This window comes from Protobothrops mucrosquamatus, unplaced genomic scaffold, assembly GCF_001527695.2.
Source record: "Protobothrops mucrosquamatus isolate PMUCROS unplaced genomic scaffold, P.Mucros_1.0 scaffold1011, whole genome shotgun sequence".
Classification (NCBI taxonomy): Eukaryota; Metazoa; Chordata; class Lepidosauria; order Squamata; family Viperidae; genus Protobothrops; species Protobothrops mucrosquamatus.
In genome coordinates this window covers 81,822-99,610 of record NW_015387247.1, presented here as the reverse complement: position 1 = coordinate 99,610, position 17,789 = coordinate 81,822, and the positions used below count along the sequence as shown (strand labels likewise).

General features: G+C 36.8%; 1 protein-coding gene across 1 annotated transcript in view; it reads left to right on the top strand.

The window, feature by feature from the left end:
- Positions 1 to 17,130, top strand: part of BMP5 (bone morphogenetic protein 5) — a 43,571-nt gene extending 26,441 nt beyond the window's left edge. The window contains exons 3-7 of the mRNA XM_015819889.1: positions 980 to 1,128; positions 9,559 to 9,756; positions 13,287 to 13,363; positions 15,615 to 15,725; positions 16,950 to 17,130. Coding sequence (XP_015675375.1) covers positions 980 to 1,128; positions 9,559 to 9,756; positions 13,287 to 13,363; positions 15,615 to 15,725; positions 16,950 to 17,099 — 685 coding nt within the window. The 3' untranslated portion in view covers positions 17,100 to 17,130. The remainder of the gene's footprint in view (positions 1 to 979; positions 1,129 to 9,558; positions 9,757 to 13,286; positions 13,364 to 15,614; positions 15,726 to 16,949) is intronic.
- Positions 17,131 to 17,789: the final 659 nt, after the last annotated feature.

Here is a 17,789-nt window from a genome sequence, read left to right as displayed (position 1 = left end):
CAATTTCATCATGTAAACGATTAGTTAAGTTAATCATTATAGATGAGCAAATGCAAGGATTGCATGCACAATTTACAGGACTAGTTTTGAGAAATACTTGCTGCCCTGAACCATGAACAAAGCAAGCCAAGTTTAATTTAGCTGCAACAAGGGGTATACTATATGGCTCAGCTGTATTTATTTTCAGAGAACCAAGAGCTACATTTACTTTCTTAATCTGTCCGCAGTATATAGGACTCTTGTGTTTGAGTTGGGATATGAAGCCATGAATGAACTTTAAGATGAGATTTACTACATGCATGGTCCTCAACATGAGTAATTTTTAATGCAAATATTCCATTAGGAAGAAGTGGGTAAAGTCATAATCTTGGGCATGCTTTCCAGAAAGATCTGTGAATTACATATCTAAAATATTCAAGCCACTGAAACAAGTTTCAAAATATTTTTCCTTTTAAAATATTTAGAATGGATGGATTTTTGGTCTGGTTTTCACAGAATTCTTCAGAAAATCAAAGTAATATATGGCTTTCCCTCTCCATGCACAAATTGTGAAAAAATACTTCAAAATACTATCAGTCTATTCTAAAGCCTAATCTTTACATGTTTTCTCATTATTGTCTATACTTTGCATGCAACTATTGGAATTTCTGTTACTTCTGCAACACTTACATGTTCATAGAATTGAACTGTGGGAGGTGAAATCACATAGTATATCAAACCAATAGAAATAAAAAAAATAAAAATTATAAATGTCTGGGATTATTAATGCCAACAGAAAATTATTTTGGAGAAATTAATTTGAAGCGCTAGAATTTAATTAGTTTATGGATCACTGCCTTTCATTTCCAACATGTGAAGTTATGTGCATGTAGATTGTCTACCTTGCTGTGCCACAGCCAGAATCAATGTTTTACTGGCAAAGTTAATTGCAATGACATAAATATGATGCATTTTTATTTACTCATTGTTTCTATACTAGGGATGCGGACCTGTTCCTATTAGATACAAAACGAGCTCAAGCTCCTGATATTGGCTGGCTTGTGTTTGATATCACTGTCACCAGTAACCACTGGGTGATTGACCCACAAAATAATTTAGGTTTGCAGCTCTGTGCAGAGATGGCAGATGGTAAGTTATATGTATGTGTCACATTTCACAAGAATCTTTTTGGAATTATTATGCTGTTTACATGCACACAAACTGCACAAAACTCAAAAACAGTTTGGATCCTCTGTGGGAACATTTTGATCAATGACATCCATTGAATAGACTCTGCGGGTGCTATGAAAATACTTTTACACATAGGTACATAGCTGGTATTAGGCCCAAGAGACAGGAAAAAGATGTTGATAGTATAGCAACCTTTATATTTAATGCTGTTCTCTGTAGTCAGGCTAGCTGAAGTGGTCTCAGAAATAGAAAATTCCAGAATGGTGCTTTTGGAAAATTTAACGTACATATGGGACCCTTTTCAATGCTAGGTTTAGGACTTCCCAGCCTCCACGATTACCAAGATGCTGCCTCATTTTATCATTGATGTGACACACGTGGGCCTAGATTGGAGATGTCCAACTTCAGCAACTTTAAGACCAATGGACTTCAACTCCCAGAATTCCCCAGCCAGCCAGTCCACAAGTTTTAAAGTTGCCAAGGTTGGACACCCCTGGCCTAGATAGTGCTATGGGCAGAAGGAAGAGAATCTAGGTTTATGGGCAGAGTCATTTATTTCATTGTCATGGGCAAACCACTTGTGTTGCTGATGGAAGGAAGAAGTGACATTAAATTTGCTTAGTTTTTAGCACCATGGAAATACTTGGTTTTACTCAGGCATTCAGAATAGTCTGGCCATTGGTCCTTCTAAAATTGTCTATTATTGTATTATGGCTATTGCTATTTTAATCTTTTAAACGATCATTTATTTTTATTTCATATGAGTGTTTTATCCTGTGTGATTTATGGATTAAAGCAGATCCTGAGATCTATAGGATAATAAGTAGGTGTAAATATTTAAGAAAAATGAATTGATAAACAAATTAAACAAATTTTCTATTAGTGATTAAATAACATTACATTAGAAACACAGAACCAGATTCTACTGAGATATGTCTAACGCATGCAAAATTACATAATGCTGATTTGCACAAGCATGTACTCAGGCTCCATACAATGTAATCTGCGCCTTGGTTTGCCATACTAGTATAATTCTGATTAACTTGCAATGTGCCAATAACAAAACCCAGGAACTAATCCCAACATCCTAGATCAGGAGTCCCCAACCCCTGGTCCGTGGACCGGTACCGGGCTGCGGCATGCCAGCAACCGATCCACACGAAGAAGCAAAGCCCCATCCGTGAGATGTAGGCAGCACACAAAACCATGTACTCTCTGGTCTGTGGAAAAACTTTTTTACACGGAACCGGTCCCTGGTGCCCAAAAGGTTGGGGACATCTGCCCTAGACCACGGGTGTGTCTAGACTACGGGTGCGACTGTTTTCGCATTGACGGAGCTGGGGTGGGCACGGCCTCCACATGATGCAACTGGCCTGCAGGCCGGCAGTTTGTCACCCTTGCCCTAGACCTTATTCTACTTAGTTGATTATGAGGATGGATTGAAACCTCTTGTTGAATTAAAATATGTTCTTTTTGGATCTCCACTGGGTCTGTGATTTTTAATTTTAAAAGAGTTTGATGGGATAAAAAAGATTGTTTAAATTTGCAAAATGTTGGAAAAATATAGAAAATAAAACTGCAGTATGAAAAATATACCTACTCATCATAACTTAGCATTTCCTTCTTGATGAAAAAAAACAAAGAGGCAACATCATAATGAAATCCATTTTTTCCTTTGAAAATGGAATTTGGTATCATAGGCATCATTTCTGCATGAAATATGGCTGATTTTCTGCTATTTTATATTGAATTGTAGGTCTAAAGAGCAACATAACATATATGGAGTATGTCAGCATATAACATTGCTTCCCTAGGGCTGTGCTAAATTAAGAAAGGATCAGGCATTTTCTAATTCTCTTTTCTAAATGTCTGCTTATATCTTTGTAGTGGTCTACTGGGTTCTATTATAGTTTACATTTTAGGCTGAAGGCAGTTGTGATTTTACAGGAGAAACCATCACATCCAATTAATACAGAAGGTGAGAGATCAGCTAATGAATGGAAGTGTTAAAATGTAGGCAGATATAGAAACCATCTTAAGAAGCCTCTTGTATTATTTTGATATGGTCCCATTGTTTTAGCACCCATGCTGTAATGTATGGTTTTTTTAAAAAGGAAATCTGATTTTTATGCTACATTTTCTATGTTTCCATTTCCTCCTAGATTGTAGGGTTAAACACATTCAAATGTTAGATTAATTTCTAATAATTAATAATGGATTTATTTCTTAAAATAGCTGTAGGCTCCAGATTTAATTTGTATAGCCAGGACCCAAAGGAAATTAGGCAGTGAGAAATGTACACATTTTTCTAAAAGGATGCAAGGGATAGACAGGAATCTGATTATGAGCTTGGTCGTTGTTGAGGAGCTAGGCTGTCCCTATTATTTTCTTATAAAAATCACTACTGTATGTTTTTATAATGAGAATCTCACATGTATTGGTATGATTTTCCTGGGTGTAAAAGCATTTATTTTATTTTATTTATTTATTTATTTATTATTTTTTATTTTATTATTTTATTTTATTTTATTTTATTTTATTTTATTATTTTATTTTATTTTATTTTATTTTATTTTATTATTTTATTTTATTTTATTTTATTTTATTTTATTTTATTTTATTTTATTTTATTTTATTTTATTTTATTTTATTTTATTTATTTTTTTATTTTCCGTCCATCTCACCACAAAGTTGCTCTGGGTGGATAGAAAAGGTAGGGCATTCATTGGAAAAATGGTATTTGGAAGAAGAAGTAATTCTTCCTAGAGATCCAGTCTAAATGTTCCTTCTCTTGGTCCATCCCCCACTAATCCTTCACCTTAAAACAAACAATAAAAAGAAAACTACATCTAATTATAGATATTAGCTTGTTGGATCAGATTTGGCTCTGAGTTTCAAAGTATGTGACCTGTATTTATGACATGGGAATTTAAGATTGTCAGGATGGTCATTTCGCATAAGTGACTTTTGGTATCTTCTATAATCTTTCAATTTCTATCTCTCAAAATAACATTCACAAGGACAGGCTTTATATCAGTTCAATGATGGCTAAGTGATGAAAATACTATAAGTCACTAGGGGGAAAATAGCTAAAATTGTATCAGTTTCCCTGGAGAATGTTCTTACTACGAGTTTTTAGTTTTCCCTCTGGCCTCTCACTCAGTAGTGATTTACGTGCAAGGCACCACCTTAAGATATTTGTGGATTGTTAAGTCTGACAGCTGAGTCTTGTTGTTTGTTTTATTTGGTTTATAGTTTTCTATTTCTGCATACTAATAATTAATCTTATGGTGTTTTTTTTTTAAAAAAACTACCAATGTATGCAACATTTTGAGTCTATTCACCATATCCTACCAAGCTGGCATTCTATCTTTCTCATTTATTATACATAGCAAATTACTTTCCAGCCCTGTTAAATATATTTCTACATGTGGGTCCTCATTTAGCAACCACTCATTCAGTTTGAATTTGCAACCACACTGAAAGAGTGGTACTTACGATCAATCCTCAAAATTCTGGCCATGGCAGCACCCTCGCAATCATGTGATTAGCCCAGATTTCCAGGCATCATAGTGTCCTGTGGTCATACGATTGCAATTTGCAACCTTCTCTGCTAGCTTCCCATAACCAAAGTCAATAGGGAAGTTAGCAGGTAGTTGAAAATTGTAATTACGTGAGGTCCTTGCTTAACAATCCATGGTGATTCACTTAACAACAATAACTGAGGACTACTAGAATTACCATTGTTAAGCAGCATAGCATCTACTTCACAACTGCATCGCTTAGCAATGGAAATTCTGGTCTCAAGTACTTTTTTAAAGCCACCTCAGTGGTGGGATTCATCCAGTTTGCACCGGTTCAGTAGAACCGGTAGCTAATTTTTTGTTGCCCGGGCCCAGAATGGACTTTCAGAAGCGGCATCCACACAGAGAACCGGTTGTTCACATATTTGAATCCCACCACTGAGCAATCTGTGTATAAAATCATGTGTAAACATTCAAAGACATAGCCCAAGATATTCTGATTTTTTGAGTATAGAGGACAGAATAAGAATGCTGTATTCCATATAACAAATAATTATGGGAATATGAGACCTAATTTGATAACATACACTAGAAAGTTTAGTGTGTTTGATAAAAAAAACCAAGATAGAACACTTCAAATACAGAAGGGAGCAACATTTCAACTATGAAAAAAGTATATCTGTTTCAAAGAGTTGCACCTTTTTTTGCTTCTGTAATAAAATAATTATGAAGGGATCATATTTATTCTCTGTGCTGTCATATTTTTATGATTATTACAATGAAGTCCAATTGGAATCAAAAGAAACCTTATAACACTTCATTCACAGTGGTACCATATTATATTGAAAAGTTGGTTCTAATATTTCAAGAATACATTTTGTGAAATGATTGCAATGTTTTTATGTTTTGAACAATATGTCTTGCTGTACTGAAGGAATGTGTACAGTAAAACATTCTGAAATGTTCATAAATCTTTCAGAAAGATTACATTACGTGGCTTTTGAAATATCATTGTCAACATGTACGGATAAAACCGCAAAACAACCCTAACACATTAATATAATGTAATTCTGACTTCAGAGAGGAAAAAAATCCTCCTTTTTAAAAAAATATATATATATATCCAGTTTTGGCAATCATTATGATTAGCCTTCCTTTTTTTAAAAAATCCAAAGTGAATTAATTCTCAGTATGGGTTCATGTGTGAGACTTTGAGCTAGGCATAGAAATGAGGTATGGTTTCATGCAATACTAATTTCATATGGAAATTTGAGATATGAGGAGGTACAACGTCCAATCCATACAATCTGTCCTTCCACCCACTTTAGGTGGAATATATTTTACTATATTCACTTAGGCATGTGCTTGTCTGTGTATGTGAAAATAAATCCCAACAACTGTAGATGAAAGTAAATTCAGAATTATACAACTTGGACTGACAAACTTTACAGCAAAACTACTAAAGTATTTAATCCAGAATTATTCCATTGATTGCAAAGTCCCACAAAATCTTCCCACTCCTCCTTTCCACTCATCTACATGTTTCTGGCTTTTAATATCTGAAGAGCTTTTCAGTCATGGGAAGCCATAGATTGTATCAGTAGCTCTTGCTCTTCTGGACTTCATCTCAAATGTGCAAGATACAACCATTTTTGCTGTGCTAATTCTTTGTAATGGAGAATTCCAACCATATATACAGGTGGTTGAAGTGTTCCTGTCCTAAATCGGGGACCTTTCGGTGAACAGTGCTTTAATTTGGATTCTTGTACTAAACAGGAGCTTGGATTTTCAGCCATAAGTAGTCTCTTCCAACTGAGGAATACATTTAAAAGGGTAGACTAATAATTCACAATAAGGTGTGTATTGACTGGACTATGCAAAGTGAGATTGGAATCCCTACATTAGCTATGCCCAAGGACTTGCTCTTGGTCAGAAGGAAATTGAACTTTCTGAATAACGGTTTCCTAATCACAAATGCTTCTGAAAGAAACCTTGGGCTAAAAGATATTTGCTGTGCAAGAGTCTATCCTTTGAAACACAAGAAGGGATGTCCCTTGGGCACATGGTTCTAGTTGCCCAGCTCTTTGGAAACTGCCCTTAATCTATTAATAAAGGCTTCTATTATGAAATTTGAGATCTTTGAAATAACTTTGGATTAAATTGGATTAGTTTTGCTATAAGCTTTGATTCTAAATTGTGCGATTCTGAATGTACTCTCATCCATAGTAGGGGTGGGCCCTTTTATGACCTGTAGACTTCAACTCCCAGAATTCCTGAGTTAGGTATGCTCAGTTGAAATCCACAGGCCGTAAAGTTGTCCCCTCCATCTATAATTATACTCTGATTTCTCATTAGATTACACAAATCTTTCACCTTCAGATCGTATCTACAGTTGTTGGGATTTTTCCCCGCATTCATAGAAATGCACATTCAAAATTAAAATAAAAGCCTTGGATATAACTGTAAAGTGAGGAATTTAAAAAAAACATCTCTGCCTACCTTGGCTTTTCAAAAGACAACTAAACACAAGATAGAGAGCCATATAAATTGCTTTATGTTGAGTGGCTCTTTAAGAGTATCTCTACATATCTCAAGGATTTATGTAAACTATTACTTGTAGTATCTTTGTTGTTATCCTATTGCTAACCCACTATTATTTTAAAGGGAGTTTACATTACATTAAAGGCTTTTTATTCCTTATTTTTGCTTATCGCACAATATATACTTCAATAAATTTAGAGTACTTAAAATTTCTCATGTATTTACTCTATTTTCTAAGAACTCTTCCAGGAAGATGTTGATTTTTTTAATAGCAGTGTTAGGCAACCCCTCATCTGTGGATTCCTAGAACTCAAAATTGTTTTACTAATAAGAATGCCACTGAGTAATCACAGTGTAGTTTTCCACTGGTTTTCTGTATGGAAATGTGTGTTGACCAGTGTACCAATTATGACTTTTTAAAACTGGACCTGCACCAAAAAGTAGCCAAAAATTAATGTAATTATTCAATGTCTAAGCATCCAGCACACAGTCCCGCACACCAACCTTTATCTTCCATCATTTGCAGAATTTCCCTTGTTCCCTCAAATTAACAATTGTCTGAATTATGTGCTCAGTTATTCTGCTCCTAAATTTAATTTTCATTTTAAAAAAATCCTTTTCCAGTTCTCTGTCATTAGATACTGTACATCTTAACCCAATTTAAAGTGCTACATCTGAATAAACACACTGTAAAAGTGTTTATATACTGAAGTGGGTCAATTCAAGGTATGGTATTTGGCTGAGACTTCTAATCTCTCTCTGTCTCCCTGCAAAAAGACTGCCAGGAAAGAACTGAATTAATGCATTTGTTACAGTGGAAGTAGAATGGAAACTGCTTTAACCGCAAATCAAACTGCCTCTTTCATTGATGCCCATGATAAACATTTCTCTCAAACATACAAGCCCTGGCAAAGAGCCACCATAAGTCTGCCTTTAAAAAGGGAAGCATAGGGCTAAGTTGAATAAAGCTTGCTCCTAGGATGATTAGTTCTTTCTGTAGCAAGAACAAAATAACAGAACAGAATAGAGGAATAATGGAGTTGGAAGGGACCTTGGAGGACATCTAGTCCAACCTCCTGCTCGAGCAGGAAACTCTATATCATTTCAGACAAATGGTTGTCTGATTTTTTCTTAAAAACCTCCAGTATTGGAGCACCCACAATTTCTGGAGGCACGTTCTTCCACTGATTAATTGTTCTCACTGTCAAAAAAATTCTCCTTAGTTCTAGGCTGGTTCTTTCCTTGATTATGTTCCATCCATTGCTTCTTATCCTGCCTTCAGGTGCTTTGGAGAGTAAGTTAAACCCCTCTTCTTTGTGGCAGCCTCTGAGATATTGTTATCATGTCCCCTTCGTCCTTCTCTTCATTAAACTAGACATACCCAATTAAGAAGAAGCTTGAGAGAATGACATAGCTGAAAAGGCATAGGCTTTTTCATCCATAGTTGTCCTTTCTTCAATCCAATAATAGTTCAGAAGAATTCTACTGCAAATTGCTGCTCCTAGAACAGCTCAGTTCAGCATTTCTTTACTAACACACTACTACTTAAAGTCTGGCCCATGGTAATTCTTCTCCCTGTACAGCTGCATAGCTTCATATGGCACTGTCTCACTTTCTGAAGGTTATGCATAATATGGAGAGACAAACAACTCTTCAAGATGCCAGAATAAATTTTGTTAAAAGCCTGGGGGTTGTTTGTTCAACATTCAGATGGATGCAACTTCATCGTCTAATTCGGACTTTCCCTTTTCAACTTTTTCTTCTGATACTCCACACTTCCACCCCTCTGCCCCCCCCCCACATGCAAAGAAGGGGAGTCTCTAATCCAACAAAGTGGCTATTCAGTCTCAACTAAACAAATATAATAAAGAAATATGCACATCCCTTGGGATTAAAATCAGAGTCAATCATGTCATATTTCACCCTCTATTATATATTATTCCTTGAAAGACTGAGGCCTCAGCTGTACCTGAACTTCAGAGTCCTGACAAAAATGAGTAATGCCTGGGAATTATTTATGTCTTGAAATGTAAATATATACACTACCTCCATTTCTCATTTCTCTTGGGGTCGTTTTGGACATACAGGATTCTCAAAGTATTTTCCCCAGTTTCTAAAAACAGGATGATCTGAGCTTTTTGCTTGGCTAATGTCTTTGTCCTCATAATAATGTGGAACTATAGCAGAGACATTATATACTTCTGGTACTTTAATATCAAAAAAATATGCTATTCTATAGACCCACACCTTATCTAGAATATTATCCATCAGCTAAGTGGATTTTGTTTAATGGTAGCTAATTTTATATCTCTTTATTTTGTAGGTCGCAGTATCAGTGTGAAAGCAGCTGGTCTTATAGGCAGGCATGGTCCTCAGTCAAAGCAACCATTCATGGTTGCCTTCTTTAAAGCAAGCGAAGTCCTTTTTCGATCTGTCCGAGCTGCTAACCATAAGAAAAAAAACCAGAATCGCAGCAAGTCCAGCAGCTCACAAAATACTTCAAGAATGTCAAGTGTTGCAGGTAAGAGTGATGAGGTACCCTATTTTATGGAACACTGTCCTATTTAAGAGGCAATCGGAGTAATTTTCTTCAGAGAAGTTCTATTTCTAGAATTAGTTTAATTAATAGTTCAGATGCCTAGAGTCAACTGAACCTCTCTTTGGAAACCAAGTTACATTTCCACCTATGTTATTCCAATTCATCCGGTAGAATTGAACATATGATAAAAAAAATTAAGTATTGCATTATGTAACGAAAGTTGCCCACATCCTTTTTGATTTCTGTATATATTGTTTGCATGTGTTGGCTGTTTCTGTATATATTGTTTGCATGTGTTGGCTGTTTAAAAGACAGGATGGCTGGCATAAAAAAAAATTCATAAAAAATTTAATTTAATTTAATTTCTGGCATCGGATGTGATTAAATACTCCTCCATAAAAACAAGTCATTTTTCCAAAAAGAAAGCTTAGAATATCAGGAGTATTCTGCCCCAGCAGAATACTCCTGCTGGGGCAGAATCCTATTTCTGGGAAATAGGATTTCATTTATCTGCAGCAGGGCATGTCAACACACACGGTACCATTTAACTGTAACCTGAAATATATAATACAGCTCCATCCTAACTCACCTTTCTGGTGAGGCTTTCATTGCAGAAGTTATTTTGAAAGAATGTACCTAGGTTGCATCTTCATGCGACGCCTTAAGGCACATGATTTAAGTAAAATGCATAGGCATGTTGTAGCAGCATATCTTACATTTATTTCTCAAATGGCTTGAATACTTTAGGGTCTTCAGATTGTTTCTGGAAAAATTCTAGGCACAAGCCAGTAAAAGTTGGATATTTAAATCCCACTGATTTATGTTGAAGAGATGGAAAAATGAATTATTTTATACAGTAGGTAACAATGTTTCACGGTCATGTGATCCTATTCCTCATTCTTTGTATTTATATTCTACCTTTCCTCAAGTGGCAAACATAGAAGATTGTCCTAATTTTATATTTGCAATAAACAACATTGTGAGGTGCTTTGGGATGAAACAGAGTGCCTGGTTCAAGGTCACTCAGTAAGCTGCATGTTTGAGCATGGATATCTCCAGTCCAATGAATACTATATTACATTAGGTCTATGCAGAGGAGAAACTCTGTGTCTGGTGTTTATTTTCAAAGAAGAGAACTTACACAAGAATTCAAATATCCTGTTTAGTTAATGATACTGGCATATATAAGAAGTTTATATGAGAGTCATTCTTCTGCTAACATATTTGTAAATAAAGTTAAAAAAAAAATTAGTTCACAAAAAAATAAGAAAGGGCAAGCTGCTTGTTTACAAACACTACCTACAGTGATGGCACCACCTAATTGGTGGCTCCATGCCAGTAGGATCAATGTGAACATATTGTCCGGCCCTCTCACATGTAAAAAAAACATACTCATTTCTATTATATATATGGAGACACAAACATCCTTACCACAGCTTGCATACCAACAATGTTACTAGTGCTGTAATAGAATATACACTACAATAAGTCTATTAGGAAAATCTGACAAATACATTCTAATCACACATTCCATCATGTAGTACACAATCTTCAGCTGCCGTTGTCATAAAAACATCTTCCAGGTGAATTCTGAATCTTGTGCAAATCATAGCCATGCCTTCAGACAGAGGAGGGGACATATTGCTCACAAGCAGACTGTACTGTTTAAATACCTCCCCCCCAAAAAAATCAGATTTAAACAAATCAGTAGAATTTCATTATATTAGATATTCTCTTGTGGCTACTGGCCTATTTCTCTTCTCTTGTAATACCCTACAAAGGACAACAGGTGACAATGCCATGCTTCTTTCCAAGTTGCATTGTTACCAGAATTGCGGCCATTTTCATTAAATAACCACACCCGACCCTACATTTCTTCCTTAACAAATGGAGCAAAAATCACATCTGTGTTGAAATGGTAAAATTTAATGTGATTTCCTCCCAGTGTGTGTTTATGATGGGAGCCCAGCAGTATAATCATTATTAAATCTCTATGTATTCTGTGATACTATATTTACACTCAAGTCTTTTTTTTTTATTAACCCTCTTTTCTGCTGATCGATCTCAAACACGCTTTGCTTGCCTATGGGTATTTTGACAAGTTTCAACTTTGATTTCTTTCTCTTCCCCTCAAAGAGACTTTCCCCCTCTTTCTGCTCCATAAAGATTTATGTAAAGGGCTGGAGGGCAGTTGCCAACTCCTGTTCCTAAATTATTTGGAGGCAAACTTTATTCATCCATAATATCCCATGGTTTTGATTCCTAGCAGAATAAGCAAATGGAGCACTGAAGGCAAAATCAGTGAAATTGGAACTTTCACCCCAGATTCTATAGAGTAAATGTCACCCTAGCCATTTACATGAAATGTAATATAATGTCCCACACTTCCCTCATCTGAAAAGCAGAAAGGCAAGAAGGAGTATGGATTTCAGTTTAATAATTTTACATTCAGAATAACCCTGCAGTCTAAATGCATTTCATTTTTCTTGAGATGGGATGCTAGCTCTATATTATGTATGCTGGAATCTTGTGCATTTTTTTTCTCACAGCTAGACAACAGCCATCTCTTTCCAAATTGTGTTTAGTCTTTTTAGGACTGTGGGAAAATGGAAAGTGATACTTTGGGCCATTTCTGGATACTTTTATTTTTTGGGGGGGATGCCCAAAGGACTCGTGGGGAGATGGGGTTTTGAAGAGCTTCTGGGTGAGCAGTGTGTGTAGAACGATATTATTCCACTGCTATGAATATTATTCAGTTTTTCCAAAAAGCAACCGGTAGCTGCAGAGCTGCATGTTTTCTCTGAATCTATCTTCTATACAGGGGAGGTAGGAATAATCTGAACATTTGAGAAGACAAAAAAGGAACAGAAAGCCACAAAAAGTGGCACTCAATGGATACAATAGATAGTGTGTAGAAAGCAATTTTATATTTAATGTATATCACATCTATGAACACTCATCTTCCTTGGAAATAATGCAGAGACAGAGGAAGAATTCCATTCTGTCTTCTTTGTCTAAATTCATCTGATTTAAAAGTAAGGTGGAAATCAAGTCAGGCCATGAAATTATTGAAAAACGGTCATCCATTAAATGAGGAAAATGTGCACCATTTTACATTCTATAGAAGATGTGCAGACTTCAATTCCCAGAATTCCTCAGCCAGCAAAGTTAAATCCACACATCGCAAAGAAGCCGAAATTGAGAATCATTGCTAGAATGTTTATATCATCTGCCCCAGCTATAATTCCTGTGAAAGGGCCAGGAAAGGAATGGGTAGGATTGGTGTGACGTAGATCATAGATCCAATCCATCAGTTATTCAAAAGAAACAAGACAGGACAAAACTCTTACGAATCAATTCCAGCCTTGAGCAGAATGGCACAACGCATGTTTTATATAGAACAGTAATATCTCTTGAAAGAAAGAGTGAATGATTAAAACCTGAACAAATAACATATGCTTAATGAATGCTTACAATAAGCAATTGTGCAATGTGCTTTTCCCCCCTTGCAGATTATAACACAAGTGAACAGAAGCAAGCCTGCAGAAAACACGAACTCTATGTGAGCTTTCGAGACCTTGGGTGGCAGGTAGAGATGATATTCCATTTTCCGTTCTCCTCCTTTTCCTTCTCCTCATCTACAAATCTACCCTTAGGTTAGGCAAGGTTATGCAAAGAGCAGGAAAAGTTAAGAAGATAAGGAGGAAGAAAAGGAAAAGAAAACCTAATTACATCTGGTTCGTACTTCCTTCCCATCTTTTTACCTCCCATACATACACACGCAATTCTCACTACATGTTATGGTTCTCCTGACAAATTCAGCTCTCACTTCGAAAGGGTAAAGTCTGGGGATTGTCCTACAGTTTAGACCAGACATGTCAAACACAAGGCCCGGGAACCGGATGTGGCCTGCGAACTGGTTTCATGTGGCCCGCGAAGCCATCCTGGAAAAAGTGAGGGAACGGCCCCCGCTCCCTTGGCCCTGGCCCAGGCCGGCCGAGAGGGAGCCAATGTATAATTTTGTGGTGGCCATCTAGGCTGAAACGCATTCAGTTTTAGTTCCACAAGGCCGTCTGGAAACAGCGAGGAACCGGCCCCTGCCGTGTTGGTCCCGCCCCCTGGATGCATGCTGGGGAGGTGTCACCCTTTGTGAAGAATGAAGAAATGCACCATCACCTGGAAGTGGCCAGAAAATGGTCCTCACCTACTTCACCTATCTAGCTTGATGGGCTCCAGGGGAGGGGTTTCAGCAGGCAAAGAGGCTCCTCCAGTGGACCATGCCTTGGCATTTGCCCCAGTCCCACCCCCTTCTGCCAGAGACCCTCAGATCTGTCCCACTCCTGCCCAGGCCCCCATAGGCACCCTTGACGCAAATGATGTAGAACTGGGCACGCCCACCCAGTAGGCTGCACCCACTCCATCCATGCCCACCCAGTAGGCTGCACCCACTCTGGCCACACCCACCCGGCCTCCCAAGGGCAACCGCAGTGCTGATGCAGCCCTCAGTGAAATTGAGTTTGACACCCCTGGTTTAGACATTACCATGTTAAAAGAGGACAGGAGACTCTGCTCTTTGGGTGCTGAGTCTGCAGAGGAAAAGCAGCAAACAGAGAAAGGAAAACTGAAACTACCCTCCTCGGCCACTTCTTTTCTCTTAAACATTGTACCTTACTCTGTGCTCCATAGCAGTTCAGCAGTACCCGGCTTTCATAGGCTAATGATTTTCATCACATTTATTTACTTACATTTCATATTTTTTAACCCCCCCGCCCCTGTCTCCCTCAAAGATGAGCACTGGGCAGTGTTATTGTTGTTGTTCAGTCACTAAGTCATATCTGACTCTTCGCGACCCCATGGATCACAGCACACCAGGCCTCCCTGGTCCACTGTCTCCTGGATTTTTCCCAAATTCATGTTCATTATCTAACCATTTCATCCTCTGCCTTCTTCTTCTCCTTTTGCCTTCAATTTACAATGCAATATAATTCATAAATAAAACAACATGTAAACATTAACATTAAAATTAAATTAGGATTAAAAAATAATAATAATAATAGATTAATGACAATTAAACCTCGAATGGATAAAAATCCTAAAAGGGCCATTTAACATTGGTTATTACAAGATGGGAGGGCTGTCATGGGACTAACCAGCCCCACAGTTGTATGGTCCTCTGTGCCCCCCATGGAAGGCCGCAAAACTAAGATTTATTATGCTAGTTTGGCTTATAGCGATGGGTGAGTCCAGCCTGGTTTACATACTCAGGTTTATGGTTTGAATTATCTTTAAGCCAAACAATTGAAGTTTAGAAACAAACTCCGGCAAAAACATATCGTAACATACAGAAATTTAACATATGAGGTCAACTACTGTTGCTGAATATGTATGTTAACATTGAAACAGGTGGAAGTGCTAACTGGCCTAGGCTGATCTTGAAAAAGCAAAATGGGTTCAAATCTGGTTAGTTCTTGGATGGAAAGCCATCTGAAATTATGAAGGCTTTAAGCTAGGCTGGGATGTTGACTAAATACTTCAGATGAAGGCCATGAAAAGTCACTTTCTGCTTATTGCTAAGAAAACCACATGGACAGCCTGAGAGAGTTTACATATTTACATATGACATATTTATGTAAACATATGACGTTTACATATGTCAGGTCTTGCAGAGTAGCACATCTTGAGGAGACAGTGCTGAAAATTATAGCCCATGTCTGAAAGTATGTGGAATGTCAACTTTCAGGCATTTTTCAGGTGTGTGTTTGTTTGTTTGTTTTTTACCAAAACTGAGGGATCACTGAGAGGGAAAATTTGCATTTAAACATTTTATTTTTATTTTTTAGGATTGGATTATAGCTCCAGAGGGTTATGCTGCATTTTATTGTGATGGAGAATGTTCATTTCCTCTCAATGCTCACATGAACGCCACAAATCATGCCATAGTACAGACGCTGGTATGTTTCCATCTGTTTTTATAAATAATAAATGAATGTATAATTTTTAGAAATATTTTATAAATAATAAATGCAAATATTTACTTATCAATCAGTCAGTCAATCAGTTAGTCAATCAGTCAGTCAAAGAGATTCAGTGGAACTTCATTTTCAAGAAATACAGCATCCTATACATACAGAGAAGAACATTTTAAATATCTATTTGGCCCTATTTTTAAAATGTCTTTTCCTTCCTCAGGGGCTTTAAAGAAAAAGAAGTAATATTTGGAAGTATTGCATACTGTACTAACATTTCATTTCAAGTACAAACCAAGAATAGTACTGTATTTCTGAAAGGCCAGCTGTCAGCAGTGATGCTTTGGGAAGCTTTACAATTGTATTTTTATACTTTCCACTTTTTTGGCGGGGGGAGGGGGTTCCTATAATTTTTCAGGGCCAAGCTACCCCTGACTCCATTTTTTTCATCCAGCACAGTCTTTGGATGGATTTCCTGTTTAAATATGAAAAATGCATTATTTTTCTGAGGGAAATGGGCAGTTTAGAAATATGAAATATAAATAAATGAAATAAGTAAATTATTTCTCCTCCTCCTCCTTTAAATCAATCCATTACATGATAAAACACCATTCATGGAACGTGATGGACTGGTCCAGTGAGATTGGTAGATTTTTTTTTTCACTTTCCAGTCTAGAACTATGAAAGAGAGATTTGTTCAAAGCCATCTTCCATGCCTAAGGAAAGTCCACAACCTGGTCTTCCCACTACTCATCCAGTTCCTTAACTATTACAGCATACAGTCTTTCTCTCTTTCTCTCCCTACATACAACATACAGACATACACATTATACACTCAAGCCTCTATCTCTGTATTATGTTTAACTGTGTGTGTGTGTGTGTGTGTGTGTGTGTGTGTGTGTGTAAATGGCTGGCAGGGGAATTCTGGGAGTTGATGTCCACGAGTCTTAAAGTTGCCACGATTGGATACTCCTGCTCTAAACCTTTAAGTAGCCACAGGACAAACTGGTGTTTGTTGATATTCTTATTAGAAGCATGATCTATTTTTCACTGCAAAGTATTAAAATCAGAAGCATTTTAGCAATATGACTATGACTCTCCTAGCCAAAAATAAATAAATACTGTGTGTTATTGCTGATTATAGGATTCATTACAACAGATTATTGAATGAGTAAAATCACATTGTATCTTCTTGTCTTTGACTTTCAGGTCCACTTGATGTTTCCTGATCACGTCCCAAAGCCTTGTTGTGCTCCAACCAAACTGAATGCCATCTCTGTCCTCTATTTTGACGACAGTTCCAATGTTATTTTGAAAAAGTATAGGAACATGGTGGTACGATCATGTGGTTGCCACTAGGATTCAATTGCAAAAAACAGAGCCCCGCAAAGAGGAAGTTATTTTTTTATGTTTCTTTTTTTGGGGGGTAGAGGAATTGGAGTGACCCTTTCACAATATTTCTCCAAGAAGAGGATCATTCTTCATTCCAACAGAATCCTGGAGCTAAAGTTCTTCCTATATGGTGGCCATCACACCACAACTGGGCTGCAACCGAGTGGTTGCCACTCCCCCCCATCCTCTAGGTACAGCTTCATTCGCAAGCATTTGGAGAAGGAAATGTGGCTATCACAAACATCAAGAAAACCATAAAAAAAATTAAGAGAAACCTCTGCAAAGGGTTTTTTTTTTTTTAGGGTGATAAGAAAATTAAAAGACAAAAAAAAAAGATACAAGAAATTTAGATTTTAGATCTAGAATGTAGAATAGGGCCAAGAGTTTTCTTTTTCTTTTTTTTAATGGAGAAAATAAAGATATTAGGTAACTTAATCCCACTGATGTCACCTCTCTTCTCATGTACAGTACAATGTACATAGTAGCTTTTATTTATTTAAAGGTATATCATTTCTTTTATATGAATGTCATTTCAAATACTTTATTATATAGGTTTATCTTAGTAAGTAGTAGAACATTGAAGACAAATTTTTGGTACCCGTACTGAGATTTATTTCATTTTATAAAATAAAGCTTTTGTATACTCTCTCTCCACTC